This window comes from Zeus faber (assembly GCF_960531495.2).
Source record: "Zeus faber genome assembly, chromosome: 13".
NCBI lineage: Eukaryota > Metazoa > Chordata > Actinopteri > Zeiformes > Zeidae > Zeus > Zeus faber.
In genome coordinates this window covers 11,059,440-11,075,392 of record NC_137198.1, presented here as the reverse complement: position 1 = coordinate 11,075,392, position 15,953 = coordinate 11,059,440, and the positions used below count along the sequence as shown (strand labels likewise).

The following is a 15,953-nucleotide window of genomic DNA, read 5'->3' as shown; positions in this document are numbered from 1 at the left end:
AATTCTGGAAAACTTATTACGTTACAATTTGAATAACAAAGCCAGGGGGAATTTCACAGATTTTCAATGATCACAATATAATATTATAATATGTTTTATTTTTTGTTATTATTACTGCCTATTATTTTTTTTATGAGGGCTGCTGGGACAGTGCAATTTCACTCCAGGATGAAAAAAGTATCCATCCCTCCATCCACCCACCCACCCATCCATCCATCTCACTAATGGATGCATTGGAAAGGTGGGAAGCAGAATTGGCACCTGGGAGTAGCAGGGATGTCGCCCGACCAGCTTGTGTGTCAGTGACAGGGTTCTCTGGAGCGGCGTTCTCTCTGGAGCGCTGCTCGCCAATCCCTGCTCATAAATACCAGATACGGAAAGCTTCAATTCTTCATCACTCTATCCCCAGAACTACACAACTAAAAATATTACATGTGGTGGAGGAAGTACACCTGGACCGCAGTAAAGGTAAAAAATAAAAAGTGATGGAAAACAGTCCTCCATTCTGCACCCTCCTTTAATAATACAGTAGCTGATATTAAATGTACCTAGGAATCAAAAGTAGGAGAACTTGTTCAATATCTGACCTGTTATTTCAGCAAGGTGGTAAATAGAATCCTTAATGCAATAGTTTCTAAAGGACCTGACAGTCCATGTTTGGTTGCAGACTCAAATCTAAAAGTTAATATTTCAACAAAGCGGTTGCATTGCTTGCATAAGAACACCATTATTAAAATGATCAGGGTGATACGTTTTATAAGTACAAAGTAAGATAATTATCCCTAAAACCAAATGACTCAAGCACAAATAGCTCAAAATGTAACTTGCGTATAGTATTTGAATAAGAATATTGCGTCGCTTTCATCATGTAGTCCTATTTTGTATGCCCTGCGAAAAATGATGTATATCCGCAAAGTGTTACGTGTCGTGGGTTTATGGCAAAATTTTAATTTATCAGCACCAACCGAGAGGACTACTTTTCGAACATGTTTTCATATTTGGATTTTGTCGAGGTGTGTGACTATGGACCAGTGGTCTCAAACTGAAACGACCTGGGGGCCACTGGCCAGGTTGTCTTCTTCTAGGGGGGGCTGTGTTGAACTTAGTGGGAAAACCGGCCTATTTGTTTCTTTCTCACGCATGTTAGTGAATTTCCTCATAATCTATTATATTTATACTTTGAAAACATTAAGTATATTTGTGTGGATTAATTAAGCATTGTGATTTGAAAAATAATATAATAATATATATATATATATATATATATATATATATATATATTATCATCATGTAGCGGGCCACGTTACATTTTTCTTGTGCGCAGGATGTGGCCCCTGGGCCTGTAGTTTGAGACCCCCCTGCTATAGACAGTACTGCAGAGAAACCTGGAGGCCCAGAGGTTTTGGAGCCCCTCAACTACCAAACCCTTCACCTTTGGAAAATAATATTAAAATTCAACAAATTAAACATAAGACACACCGTGTACATATCTCATCCATCACATCCCTCGGCCCGTGTGTTAAATAAATACCATGGTGCTGGTGTCAGAGCCCCGTGGGCTGATGTCTGACCCAGAGTCTGTGCTGGACTCCACTTTGCACATCTCCTGCAGGAAACACAGGTTTTCATTTGGATTTGCACACTTTGCAGCAGTGTCAGATACAGCAGTGAATGGGGAAACAGACAAGTGCATTGCATTTCACTGAATGCATGAATGAATGCATGAATAAACGCATTAATGCAAGAAAGAATACATGAATGCATGCATGAATAAATGAATGAATGGATGGATGAATGAATGAATGTGGGACTGGATGTGACATATCACCATGTATTTGAAAGCAAGCTTGTCCACACTGCAGCTCCGGCCCCCTCTGTTAACTGGAGGTGGAGAAAGATGCAGAGGAGTAGAATTAAAGACAGCAGCATGTGGGCCACACCACTAATGTCCATTCAAAAAAGGGGAAAAAATATTACCTGGCATTGAGGGATGTTTCCTCCTCGATGGCATGTCGTTTTGCACCAAAAGCCTTTAATTTGATAACTCCTTGCAGCCACCAAACAGCCTGCAGTCATGACCGGTTTGCAGCCCCCCCTAATTGTGTTTAACAGGTGCTTTTAATATAGTGCACGTTCCCAGTGGAGAGGCTTCTCCATGCATGATCGGGGTTCTCTGGCGCAAACTCCAGACACAAACGCCACCTCGTGCGAGACCGCCACGCGTTGCCGCGCAAATAGTTCCGCTTCCCACCGTTTTCTTTGCAGTAAATGGAAAAATTAAAATAAAAGTTGCAAATGGGCCGTGCCGCGTTCGAGTCGTGTGGGAGAACCGGCAACTCCACGTTTCAACTGCTTGAATTAGTTGTAGTCAGTGGTTCTCAGACTTAAAAAAAAAATGAGATGAATTTGTAGTGTAACCCCTCTTAGATCAATTTTTTTTTTCAACTGAGTACCCCCTTATTATTTGTCGGTTTTTGTTTAACAAAAAAAAATAACATTTTGTACTGTATGTGTTTTTTTGAAACATTATACGTAACCAATATGTTTTAACACTTTTTATTTTTATTTTCGGAGCAGCCCCTGCAGTAGCCCATTTGAGAAACACCACTTTAAGTACTTGAATGTACTTAAAGTATTTAAAGTCCGTATCTAGTTCCCTGATACAATCGACAATATTACGGCATCAACTGCTACTGTACGCGTGTCCTGCAGACCAGCGTTCATGCATCCACCGAAAACAACTTACAGCAATTTAACAAACTGAGTATATGGACCAAATGAAACCACTGATGAGCCATCCCCAATCGGCAGCTCGACCCGGTCCCGGGTGTGTTTCAAACGCGACTGTGACGGAAACGTCGCAGAGCAGATATTGTCGCGATGTTGGCAAGAAAAATGTGTTGGAACGGGGTCGAACGGCGTGATCTTCCACACGGATCCGTCTCCATTTCCCCCACATGACTTGAAAGCAGCACCGGACGGCGCTGCGGCTCCCTGCGTCACATCCGGGCTCTGGGGCGGGAGGGGGGGTTTAAATGAACGTTAATCTGTGAATATACAGAAACTAATAAGGAATCAAAACCTTCCCGCGTGATTAATTCTGATAATAATTACGATAGTGCTTTATTCAACGACGTGAATCATTTCAATACTGTGTGCGTTGCTCGTTTCTGTGCCCTTTGGTGTGTTTGAGTGGAATGTATACAACGTGAAATATGACTACAATTAATAATGACACAAACAAAATGTCCAACAAAAAAATGACATCTCTCATTTCCCACGCGACTTTAACGCAACACCAGACAGCGCTGCCTCTCCCTGCGTCACATCCGGGGCTCGGACGTTAGTTTCCAAGATGGCGGCGGAGGGAGGAGGAGGAGGTGGCGGCGGCGGAGGCGGAGGCGGTAGTAGTAGTAGCGGCGGCGGCGGCGGCAGCGGTGGTGGTGGTGGTGGTGGAGGCGGCAGCAGCAGCAGCGGCGGCGGTGGTGGCGGCGGCAGCGGCGGGGGCGGAGGAGGGAAAGAGATGAACGAGATCAAAACCCAGTTCACCACCCGGGAGGGCGTCTACAAGCTCCTCGCCCACTCCGAGTACAGCCGCCCGAACCGGGTGCCGTTCAACTCGCAGGGCTCCAACCCGGTCCGCGTCTCCTTCGTCGACGTGAACGACCAGTCGGGCAACGGCGACAGGGTCTGCTTCAACGTGGGCCGGGAGCTCTACTTCTACATCTATAAAGGCGTTAGGAAGGTAACGGCTGCGGAGACGCGTGACCGTGGTTGCACCGCCGGCCGACGGGGGTGGTTGTCGTGCGGGGCTCGTGTTTGTCGTCGGGTCAGTGGAACCGAGCTGCTAAGTGGCTAGCGCCTAGCATGCCTAGCTAACGGACGACTCGGTCGGAGCGAACGAATCGCTTAAAAGAGTTGGGCGTCGAGAGTCCTTCCGGCAAAAAAAAAACAACAAAAAAAAACGAGCGAGCGAGCAAGTGAAACTCGGACCGACAAAACCGAAAACAACCGCCGAGGACGAAATTAAAAGTCCCAAGGGCGAACCACGACCAAGGCGTCTTTCGTGATTAGTATCCGATGTGACGGGTTTACGCTTTAAAAATGTCGACCTAACGTCGGGTACGCCAGTCGACTACTTTTATATCTCGACTCGAGGTATTCTGTTACCGTCCAGTGTCGAGTGTAGAATCCGTGCATCGTCTAGTCCCGTGCTGTACGCCATGAAATGCCTCCAAAGTAATATATATTAAAAAAAAAAAAAACAATAAACGCAGAAGAGTCGGAAAATCGATCCTTCCTAATAAAACCCATTCCTCTCGTTTGGTCTCCGAGGGACGCCGCACGATTGGAAAGTTGAAATGCTCTCAAGTGTGTCCGGGTCGATCGTGATGTGATCAGATGTGCTGCGTGGGCATATTGAGGTCCGATGTGATTAGCGATAGCCGTGGACGTCTGAAGGTACACAACTCCAGAGTGGCTTTAGATTCCAACCATCGTCCCGACTATTGTACTTTTGGAGGCTGGGAGGTCTGGGCCAGTTGTTGGGAATACGGAGCCGTAGAAGATAACAAAGCAGGCAGCGATCCATGAGTCATCATTTTCCGATCATTCTTGCAAGATGTAAACTGTGAATCATTAACTCGTAGACTCGTTGCGTTCGTTCCTTGTATTGTCTTGTTGTTTTGGGATATTGTGGGTTGATACTGTTGGCCACACAATGAATATGACCTTGTTTATTGAACATGTTTATTATTGGATGGTAAACCTTGCGCTCAACGAGCGTGCGTAGCAGAGCTCTTGTCCAACTTCAAACAGGTGTGTTTATACAGTGTCATTTATTCATGCTCTGTGTCACCGGGGTTTACAATAAGGCGCCGTTCAACAAACTCGAGTGTCATAATGTCTTTATTAATAGATGAGCATCTCTTCTCCTTCATCTCACTCTGGTGTCGAAGGCTGGACGGATATAGCGCGTCATTGCGGTCTCCCCCTCGGGCGTCTTGCTGATTCTGTGCGCCTTTGTGCCCGTCGGCAGGCTGCTGACTTGAGCAAACCCATTGACAAGCGCATCTACAAGGGAACGCAGCCCACCTGCCACGACTTCAACCACCTGACGGCAACGGCGGAGAGCGTGTCATTATTGGTGGGTTTCTCAGCAGGACAAGTGCAGCTTATCGACCCAATCAAGAAGGAGACCAGCAAACTCTTCAACGAGGAAGTAAGTCCCTTGTTACTTAGTGTCCTGTCTAGTGATGACAGGACGTAGGAAAGCTACCGGACTGGTTGTTATACGTACCACTAATACTTGCATGCATGTTGATTTATACATACAATTCTAACAATTTTATGACGAAACAATTTAAGGAAGTATCTCCTTAGTATCTCCTCTATGAGAATTAAAGTTGCTTAATTACTAGGGCTGCCCCCGACTAAAGATTTTCCTCGTCGGCTATTAGTCATCAGTTCAAGCCATTAGTCGAGTAGTCATTGCACGTTTATGATACTAATTTAATTATTTAAATATGTTCTTGGGGCATCAGAAAATGGTTTGAGTTCCAGGGCTGAGAAAGATTGCTATAACTAACGTTGTTAACACTGTACTACATTACAGATACATACAAAACCTAATAACCAGCCTTTAAAATATAAGTATAATTTACAAGCGCTGCGCGGTCCGCACGCATGAAGCGAACCGCCTGTTAATCACACAGGTTTAACATTACATTGGTTGAACTTATTTGGCCCTGTTATTTTATTATTGTACACATTAAAATTACATATTGACATAATTTCCACTGAAATGTGGCGTACGGACGATCGTTTTCCCAGTGTCGGCGTCCCCTCGTTAGGGACCCCTTGTCGAGCACATTTCCCGGGTCTGCGGATCCCCGCTCCTCGCCGTAAAGTCGACCAAATTTCCCCCTGCAACTGCAGCTAGTTCATTGTAGACATTGTGTGCCGCCACAAAGGAAGACCTGTGCCACTTGAGACGTTTGTTAAGTGAATTGGATGTTGGAGTGGAGTTTCCCTGTAACTCTACTGGATCAGTATAAATGAATGATTTGCCAAAGGCCATGACTTTTTCTCTGCTTCACCACTTTTCCTTCACAAGGCATGCAATAACAACTCACAACTGCTAATACCTGTTATTACTTCCGCATTACCTAAGTTTTGAGACTGATTTGATTCCAGTATGGTTGTGTATTCGCTATGATTTTTTTATAATTTCAATATTTATACTTGTCTTGTTATTGTCGCTTATATATATTTAAGCATCATTAGTTTAGTGTAATATTTCTACAATGTTCATATTTATATCCCAACTGTACATCTTGACACCTTTTTTTTTTGTTTTTTTTTCCTTCACTTTCTCCCGCCTCTTTCTCCCACAACCCACCATCCTCCTCCCCGCCTCCCAGAGACTAATAGACAAGTCCAGAGTAACATGTGTGAAATGGGTGCCTGGCTCAGAAAGCCTGTTTCTGGTTTCCCACGCCAGCGGGACCATGTACCTGTACAACGTGGAGCACACCTGTGGCACCACCGCTCCACACTACCAGCTGCTCAAGCAGGGAGAGAACTACTCCGTGCACACATGTAAGAGCAAGTCCACGCGGAACCCCCTCCTAAAATGGACAGTGGGCGAGGGGGCACTGAACGAGTTTGCCTTCTCGCCCGACGGGAAGTTTCTAGCCTGTGTGAGCCAAGATGGCTTCTTGCGTGTGTTCAACTTTGACGCGGTGGAGCTTCACGGAACCATGAAGAGCTACTTTGGCGGCCTGCTGTGCGTGTGCTGGAGCCCCGATGGGAAGTACATAGTGGCGGGCGGAGAGGACGATCTGGTGACTGTGTGGTCGTTCCTCGACTGCAGAGTTATTGCCCGGGGTCACGGACACAAGTCGTGGGTGAGCGTGGTGGCGTTCGACCACTACACGACCAGCGTCGAGGAGAGCGACCCCATGGAGTTCAGCGGCAGCGACGAGGACTTCCAGGATCAGATGATCCACTTTGGACGAGACCGAGCCAACAGTACGCAGTCTCGGCTCTCCAAGAGGAACTCGACGGACAGTCGGCCCGTTAGCGTTACGTACCGGTTTGGCTCCGTGGGCCAGGACACGCAGCTGTGCCTATGGGACCTCACTGAGGACATCCTCTTCCCCCACCTCCCGCTTTCACGGACACGGACACACACTAACGTCATGAACGCTACCAGTCCTCCTGCAGGGGCTACCGTAGTTGCCAACACCCCTGCCAACGCCACCAACGGCAACGACGGCGCTGCGAACACACCGGGCGTGAACTCCGTCTCCACGACGCTGCCGCGCTCAAACAGCCTGCCCCACTCAGCGGGCACAAACACAACGGCAAACAGCACCAACAAGGCGGGCGGCGGGGGGATCGGTAGTGGCATCATGGACAGCGCGATTGCCACGGGCGTAAGTAAATTCGCCACCCTATCACTCCACGACCGGAAAGAGCGGCATCACGAGAAGGACCACAAACGCAACCACAGCATGGGCCACATCAGCAGCAAGAGCAGCGACAAGCTCAATCTGCTGACCAAAACCAAAACGGACCCTGCCAAGACTCTGGGCACCTTGCTGTGCCCGCGCATGGAGGATGTGCCCCTTCTGGAGCCCCTCATCTGTAAAAAGATAGCTCACGAGAGACTGACTGTACTCATATTTTTAGAGGACTGTTTAGTGACTGCTTGTCAGGAGGGATTTATTTGCACATGGGCAAGGCCAGGCAAAGTGGTAAGTTCTTTTTAATGAAGAAACTGTACTGAATTAAAAGGAGGAAAAAAAAAAACCCAGCTGGTATCATCTTTGAAAGACGTCTTATAATCATTTGCGGAAATTTAACTAAGCTCCGAGATGTATTCTGAGACCGTCAAATAAACTGAGTAACATTTAGAATGTAGTTAGATTGACCTTCCAGGCAGGAAAGAGTCATTATACTAACGTGTTAAACTTCTTTTATCTGCTTTCCCATGCAAAACCTCAAAGACGACAGATGCGTAGAATATATTCAGTATTTGTTTATATGATGCATTCGCTGAAAATGAGGTCGTCCTGTGTAGACCCACGAGGGAGGAGGATAAACAAATTCATCCTTATTGACTGTATTGACATATTCCAGTTGTCCGCTAGGGCGTAGCCAAGAAGGTTAGATGTCCTGCCATTTGCCCACACCCTCCTGCTAGGTGTCCAGCCTTTATGCAAAGGGCTCTGCACATGCCAAACAAGTCAGTGCAAGTTCTGTGCCAAACGCTTTTACTCTAATATGCGTATGCACGGTCGTGCATATGTGTATTTCTGTGTTTGAGGGGATTTGTCTGAAGGAGGCACCGCAGTCTAGTAAGCACGACGGTGGCTGATGTATTCACAAAGTCACAGTACCTCGACCAGACAGTCCTCTCAAAGACTCTAAGCCTTACAATCACACCCACTCTAAGTGCCACGCACATGCCTTTCCTTAAAAGCAGGGCAGGGGGCAGCGAGCCGGGGGCTCACTATTCATTTGTGGCTTCTTCTTCTTTCTTTTTTTTTTTTTTTTTTTTTGCTCTGTGAACTTTCCCAATGCAACTCTCCTTGTTCTCCTCTTCCAGGGCTTGTTGTCATCCCAAAATCAAGCCAGCTCTCCCAGTGGAACAGTAGTATAGCCACAATATTTCTGCTGCTAAAGAACCCTGCAACCCAGAGTCTGATGGTGCTCTTCACCTCGCAAGCATTGCAAGTTTTCTTTTCTTTACCCTCCCCCCTTCCTGCTCTATGTTGATGGCTTTTCTATGATTTTTGTTTGTCACTCGCTTGACCTAGAGGAAGAACGGCGCAAGACAGGGTGTGGCGCAATTTTGTACGGTTGCGGTCATCTATTGTCTCTCGAGTTTTAAAATGTTTTAGAATGATTATTATTATTCTTTTTTTTCCTCACTCTCAGAATGCTAAGACTTTCAGCTCGGCTGTCACCCAGTCAACTAAGGCTTGTAACTGAAGGGATAGTTTGTTCATTTTTCATATTGTATTAACCTTTTTAACCTGTTGGCCTAAGAGTAACTGACTAAAAAGTGAATAATGAACTGTCCTTTTATGACCAAGTTGTGGGCATCTTGAAAATAATCTGCATCCAACCACACTGAAACACCACTCTGTCCTTTTGAGTCGGACATCCCCACAAACAAGTTTGCACTGATTTTGTTATTTTCTTGTTTGTTTTTATAACTACTATAACGGAACAAAACAAGAGGGTTGAGGACCGCCTCGCTGCACTCGGCTTAAACATCTTCAGTCTTGTACCCGCATCTTTTACTGCTGAATGCTGCAATCAGTCTTTTTTAAAGAAAAATAATTGCACTTAATTTAGTTAAAAAAAAACATGGCTTTACATTTTTGAGTGTGTTCAAAACTCACACATGGCTAATACGGTAGGTGAGGAAAATTATTAAACTATTAAACCTTTATCTATTGAGCATTTATAATATTTCAGATTCCAATCTTTGCATCATATGTATATTGTAATTCAGTAATTTATGGGAGAACTAAAGCAAACGACCAGATTACTCCAGTGACTTTTTGTCATCGATAGTTTTATTTCTTAAGCCTAAAGTTATACATATTAATATTAAAATCTTGAATAAACAGGTTTTTGTTCTGTTCCCCTTTATTTCATCCCCAACTCCACCCACATGTACAGGTTTTAAATGACGGATAAATAATTCCCCCCTGTAATACGACTGTTGTTATCCAGGAGATGTTGTCCAAGATGGTCTTCCAGACGGCGACTGAGAGCCGTCCTCAATCACAAACTGCAATTTAGAGTAAAATGTGGAGATCCATGTTTATTTTCCAAGCCACCAAAACATGGTCACTCAAGAAAATAAGTTGATTCAATCACTGACCAACCAATGCTTTGGGACATTAGGGACAAAGTTCCAGTAACAATCAACAGGGTTTGTCCATTTGAAACTAGAATTTCTTGCCCAATGCCCAATGACCCTACACTAGGAGAAAGATTGTTAATATATTTTTTGATTAATGTGGATAACCTTTTACATTTCACGATTTATTCTTCATTAAAAAAGTCATGATTCTCATACATTTGTTTTCAGATCTTTTTTTTTGTGTTAAGATCATGAGCGCACAATGAATGGGGTACATTTTACTCAAAATAGCGATTTGTGGTGTTTCGCGCTGAATTTCTCACACAACATGTTGCAGATTGAGTTTGATTCTGGTGCAGTTAAAGGTTTGTATGAAATAGGTATGTGGTAAAACCTCACCGGGATATAAAAAGTCATTTGATTGTGGGCCCCGGCAAGAAGGTACGGCAAGAAAAACAAGTGAGCAGCTAGTGTTTTAGTTTCTTATGACTTGTCTTAAAGGCCACATTGTGCGGTAAGAAATTTGAGGGGAAAATGACCCGATATATTATTGGGGGGGGGGGGGGGGGACTACTGTGCTAGTCACAAGAAGTTATTTTAAAACTTGTCATTAACATGCTTCTGCGAACATCCCCGTCCAGCATTTCTCTCGTCTTTGACACCATTGAACTGCTAAGCATGAGTGGTCGCCTCTGGCTTCGCTGGTCTGTCGTAGTGTCGTCGTGTGAATGGGGGATACAGTATGTACTGTACTACTGAACTGTTGTGAAGAAGGCCGTTTGGCTCAAAGTCAACAAGAGATTATCATTAATATTTGTTTTGGTTTGCTTTCTATCGCGGTACAAAAAAGATCGAACAACTGTAGGTTACACTCTTTTATTGTAGTAGTGCTGAAGTGGTCTCAATGTCTGTATATTTCCCAAACATTGGAGTTGCTGTCCAGGATGGGGGGCACCCGACTGAAGAATATATTCTCCTGATCCCAAACAACAAGGTAAATTAAACCTTTACAGGTTGTTCTCACTGAGAAGAAATACTCTTCTAGTTCAGTCAGTAGCCTCCACGTTTCCTCTCCAAGGGGGGGAAGTAGAAGGACTTGAAGGCTGAGCGGTGCGGCTCGTCCCTGGGCTGCAAAGGCGAAAGACATGCCGGCTGAATTTCCAATTCAAACCTGCCGCGCGACACGTCTGCACCGCGCCCCCTTTCCCTCCGGACCCCGTTCGGGTCCCCACCACCGCAACAACGCGCGGCTTACCTTGCCCAACCGCGGATGGCACTTTTTGGATGTGATGGCAGGCAGCGAGTTCCGGTGGGTGACCGTCAGAGGGGGCATGCTGGACGCCTGGTAGGAGCTCTGCGGACCCGGTCCCACCATGTTGAGCTTGGGCAGCTCGGCCACGTAGTGCGGGATGTTCTGCCTCATCAGGGGCTCCGAGGCGTGCTTCATGCTGTGCTGCTGACAGGAAAGCCCCGCCCCTCCGTTAGAAAGCCGCCGCGCCTTTTTATTCACGTTCCCATTCGTACGTCGAGCTGAGCCGGTTGTACTTACACTCAGTAAAGACATCTGCCTCGTGTGTCTTGCCCTCACTTGTCTCCCGCGCCTCGCCGGGCGCCAGATGTGTTCTATTGAACTCAGCGCCCCGCTGCTATCCGCTCCCCCAGCCGCTCCGAAAGTCTTGAGTGGGGTCATAGCTTTCTTCTCTGACAGTCTGGGTGGGGGAAAATGAGCGATAGAGGAAATACTTTGATTACGATTTTAAAGGCACTTCTGAGGTTCTGCAGTTTAGGTCTCTGTGTTGACCTTTCCTGTCCCAATTATTATTATTATTATTATTTATTTTATTTTTTCTATACACTGAAATGTGAAATGAACTCGATGTGAAATGACACCTGATTTCCCTGAAGTACGTGTGTTGCAAGGCTTTTTCTGCGGAGATGCGCTCCCCAGGGTCGTAGGAGAGCATCTGGTAGAGCAGAGCCAGGGCCGGCGCCGGACAGTTTGGGATTAGCCGGGAAATACCGCTGCCCTTGTTCTGCGGGAAGTCGAAACACATCGCCCTGGACCTGCCAGGCGGCGGAACGGCGGTGAGGTATTGTTTGTTTTAAACTCGCCGTTCTCTATTATGAGGGAACGTTAACAATGACGAACAAACCCCCTGAGGGCAGAATGTGACCTTACTGCTTGAACTTTTGAAGGAGGCCGCTGTCCGGTGTTCCCAGGACGCTGTGGATCTTGGCAACCTGGTCTATCTCGTTGGTTCCGGGGAACAGGGGGTTCAAGCTGAAATTAAAATTAACGTCACAATCTCTCCGATAACTGGGTAAGAGGAGCACGCGGACCGCCTTCAAAAAGTATTGCAATGTGGGAAAACAAATATTTCAGTTCCGAATTCAACCTCGGAATTATGAGAATGATTTTTTTTTTTTTTTTTTTTTTCAATTATCTTTTCATGGGGCCCAGGTATTTCAGGTATTCCAATTTCTATACAGAGAAGAAAAACAGAAAAAAAAACAAAGGAAATAAACTAGGCTTTTTTAAAGTTAAATTAGATCATTTGAAGCATATGGACAGTGGGTTAATTTGGCATGGGCCCTGTAGTCGCTGGTGGATTTGATCACCAGCGGTCTAGGGTCTTCCCACGCGGTCATCACCTCATGATCTCGTAGAAGACGCAGCCGGCGCTCCACACGTCCATCTTCAGGCTGTAGTATCCGTCCGTGAGGAGGCACTCGGGCGCTCTGTACCAGCGAGTGGAGATGTACTCGGTGTGGGGGGGCTTGGAGTACACGCTCCTGCACGAGCCGAAGTCTCCCAGCTTCAGAACGTCTTGCTGCGGGGGGGGGGGGGGGGGTTCAAAGGTCGCATCAGCATCAGTTCATTGGAAGAAGAAGTTGTGCAAATGGGACAGAGTTGGCACTGACTTTGATGAGGATGTTTTCCGGCTTCACGTCTCTGTGGAAGATCCCGCAGCTGGAATACAGAGAGGAAAGGGAGTTGAAAGATGGAGGAAACGCCGCCTTTTTCCATTTTTTTTTTCCCCTCAATAACAGGAACCGAAACATCTCTTGACCAACCTGTGAATATGCTCGAGCGATTTACAAAGCTGGTACATGTAGTTCTTGACCGTGCTCTCGGGCACCGGAGTTTTTCGACCTGCGCAAGGAATATCTTTTAAGAGTCTCGCCGATTTCGGAATTGAATTCACTCAAGAATGTATTTTCAAATAGAACTTATTTTGGCATTTCACAGGTTTTTATGTCAATCAATCAATACCTTACGAACCAACTACGGATTCTATCATCTTGGAACCTAAACTCACCTTGTATGAACTCGTAGATGTTCATCTCCATGAGTTCACAAATCAAGGACAGGGTGCCCGTTGCTTTGTCACTGAAACATTGAATGGCGTCACTCGCATGGAACAATTTCAGAGACGGGTAGTAAGGTTTTCAGGTCAACTCGATAGGAAAAACAAAAAGGTAGAAGAACTCTGCGGCGCTCACAATATCAGCTCGTGCAGCTGGATGATGTTGGCGTGGGGACTGAGTCTCTTCATGGCCTGGACTTCTCGCAGGTTGTTGGCTTGCTCGAGACTAAAGGGAGTCAAGATCTACGTTTACAAACCAGTCATTTAACTGAACAGAATAATCGTATGTCGTCATGACAATTTGAGTCGTTAGAAATATGGATTAGGAGTGACATTTATAATATCCATGGGTGGATGTTTATAGCAATGCACTGCTGGTTGGTGGGGGCGGGTGCTGCTCACTCAATGCAATGGCTCTAGGACCAAAGGGTCACGCCCAATGGATGCAGCGATACTGTACATGTACATGACCTGCCTACTCCTTCAACAAAACACCCCTAACCTGTTAATGCTCTGCTTCATCGTTTTACACGCGTAATATTTCCCATCTCTCAGATTTTGGATTTTCACCACCTCGGAAAACGTGCCCTCCCCAATCTTCTTGATTATTTTGTAGCCTGCAAAGGAAAAAAAGAGTCCACATTAGATAAAAGTGATTTATTTATTTATTATTCCTATTTAAAGGTTTCTGGAGTTAGTTATGGGAACATGGTACAAATAGATTAAAATAAATTGGTTTTTTTTAAATCTAAAAATTAAAATATGACAAGCCAGGAATGGAAAAAAATAATAAACTGCCTTCAAAACATTAGCTCAAAATACTTATTTATGTTTCAAGACATCGTCATGGCACAAATATACGTTACGCTACATTAAAATGTGTGGAGTTTTTTTTTGTTGTTTTTTTTACCAAAAGATGAAAATGACAAAATGTAAATGCCCATGTAAGATAGTGACAATATATTATTTTATATCATATAGAGAGCAATAGAAGCAAAGCTGACACCAAATACAAACCCATAATATTTAACAGAGAACAGGGCATGCAAAGCTTTACTTTTCTCTCTTACTCTTAATAACTAAATCTGCGATTATTAATATGAAATTATCCATTTATTTACAAAATGACCAGATTATCATGCAGTCCTTTTTTTTTTTTTTTTTAAATCAGCGTTTCCAATGAATACAAATAAAATTAAAATAAATCTCACGTTCGGTTGTAATCCCATTTTTTCCCCCAAATCACAGTTGTAACAATATTTTATAAATAAAAAAAACAACCGACATATGTCGTATTAAATGATAAGCTGAATAAAGGATCACTTGGGAAGCCCTTGAAGCTGACCTGCCGCGGGGCGCTGCATGCTGTGCGCCAAGCGCTCAGTCCGCGCTACTGCAGTTCACAATCCACGTTTCCACACGCAGATCTCCCATAATAACGTGGATCTTCCACGAAACACCGTAGCGTTTCGATAACAACGCGCACCTTCCAATCACCTAATATCGTTTACGCCGCGTCAATCTGTTGGGTTTTTTTTTTTCTTTAATTCTTATTATTTAAAAAAAAAAAAAAAAAAAAAAAAAAAAACCCTCGATAGCCTACAAGCTCCTCGGCTTCGGGGGTGACAAGCCGCAGCCCGCGAGCGAGCCCTGTTAGCTGCCCCGTCGCCTTGGCAACCGAGCACGCCGCACCCTGAACTATGACCTCAGCGGATCCACGCACACGGGACCGGCGCCGGACTGACTCCCAGAAAACGCATCTCGCTCCCGATCCGCCCGCAAACAATGCACCCGCAGGATAGCGAACAGTCTGGCGCAGGCCTCTTCAAATGCACGCGGTGTCCAAAATGAAACATTACAAATTAAAAAATAAATAAATGAAGGTTTAAAAAAAAAAAAAATAAAATAAAAAAAAAAACCCCCCCAAAAACAGAGAGAATAGTTGTTTGGAACCAACATGTTATTTCCGCGCTCCGTACCTTTTTTCCAGAGGTGGACGTTGAGTCCCACCTCGGACGCCTTTCGGCCGGGCAGGTTCCCCCCGCCGTGCGGCGTTTCGCACGCATTCCGGACGCACGCTCTGTTTTTCACCCCGATCAGCCAGTTCGAGTAGTGCATCATCGCGCCGCGGGACGCGGGGTCCGACCCACGGGGAAAGCCGCCGCCGAGCCGACCCGCACCGCGCAGCGCTCACCTGGCCGGGGCGCACGAACGCGTCACCGGTGTGGTCCCCATACGCGCCGCGCCCCCCCCCACACACACACACACACTCACACACACACACACACTCACACACACACACACACACACACGCACACACTCGCGCACACACACATACACACGCGCGCGAGTGGTACCGCCGCGCGTGCATGTGACGCGAATTGAATTGTCCTTTTTTTTTTCCCCTCGAACAAATAAAATAGAAACATAAAAAAAAAGAAGAGTTGAGACGCGAACAGAAACAAAACATAGCATTTAATAAGCTCTATCCTATCATAGCAAGAGCAATATATATATATATATATATATATATATATATATATATATATATATATATATATATATATATATATATATTCAAGATATTTTATTCGTCACGTACATGTACATACTTTCATACATATATGCAGTGAAATGTAATGCAACGCACCCGGTGATAACACACAATATGTTCTAGGAAAAATTTCTAATAGCCCAAC

At 45.3% G+C, this 15,953-nt stretch overlaps 2 protein-coding genes across 3 annotated transcripts; one reads left to right on the top strand and one right to left on the bottom strand.

Moving 5' to 3' along the window:
• Positions 1 to 5,093: 5,093 nt before the first annotated feature.
• On the top strand, positions 5,094 to 10,084 carry wdr20a (WD repeat domain 20a). 2 transcript variants are annotated; one of them, XM_080011945.1, is made up of 3 exons: positions 5,094 to 5,221; positions 6,423 to 7,439; positions 8,615 to 10,084. In XM_080011945.1, the coding sequence occupies exons 2-3, from the start codon at positions 6,510 to 6,512 to the stop codon at positions 8,666 to 8,668; spliced, it is 984 nt and encodes a 327-aa protein (XP_079868071.1). In that variant the 5' UTR covers positions 5,094 to 5,221; positions 6,423 to 6,509; the 3' UTR covers positions 8,669 to 10,084. The 2 variants fall into 2 exon arrangements, with proteins under 2 accessions (XP_079868071.1, XP_079868070.1); XM_080011944.1 differs by having other exon boundaries at positions 6,423 to 10,084.
• Positions 10,085 to 10,792: 708 nt separating this feature from the next.
• Positions 10,793 to 15,449, bottom strand: mok (MOK protein kinase). Its single transcript, XM_080011901.1, has 12 exons — positions 15,234 to 15,449; positions 13,757 to 13,871; positions 13,391 to 13,480; positions 13,207 to 13,277; positions 12,962 to 13,040; positions 12,809 to 12,857; positions 12,539 to 12,717; positions 12,066 to 12,167; positions 11,777 to 11,950; positions 11,436 to 11,595; positions 11,142 to 11,339; positions 10,793 to 11,014 (listed from the first exon to the last, which is right to left on the bottom strand). The coding sequence occupies exons 1-12, from the start codon at positions 15,373 to 15,375 to the stop codon at positions 10,937 to 10,939; spliced, it is 1,437 nt and encodes a 478-aa protein (XP_079868027.1). The 5' UTR covers positions 15,376 to 15,449; the 3' UTR covers positions 10,793 to 10,936.
• Positions 15,450 to 15,953: the final 504 nt, after the last annotated feature.

Excerpts from the sequence above, each read along its gene's own strand:
- wdr20a (XM_080011944.1), top strand. The coding sequence starts at position 6,510 with ATGTACCTGTACAACGTGGAGCACACCTGTGGCACCACCGCTCCACAC.
- mok (XM_080011901.1), bottom strand. The coding sequence starts at position 15,375 with ATGATGCACTACTCGAACTGGCTGATCGGGGTGAAAAACAGAGCGTGC. Across the intron at positions 13,872-15,233 it reads CGTCCACCTCTGGAAAAAAG|GCTACAAAATAATCAAGAAG; the intron begins GTACGGAGCGCG and ends TTTCCTTTGCAG. Across the intron at positions 11,951-12,065 it reads CTCCTTCAAAAGTTCAAGCA|GTCCAGGGCGATGTGTTTCG; the intron begins GTAAGGTCACAT and ends GCCGCCTGGCAG.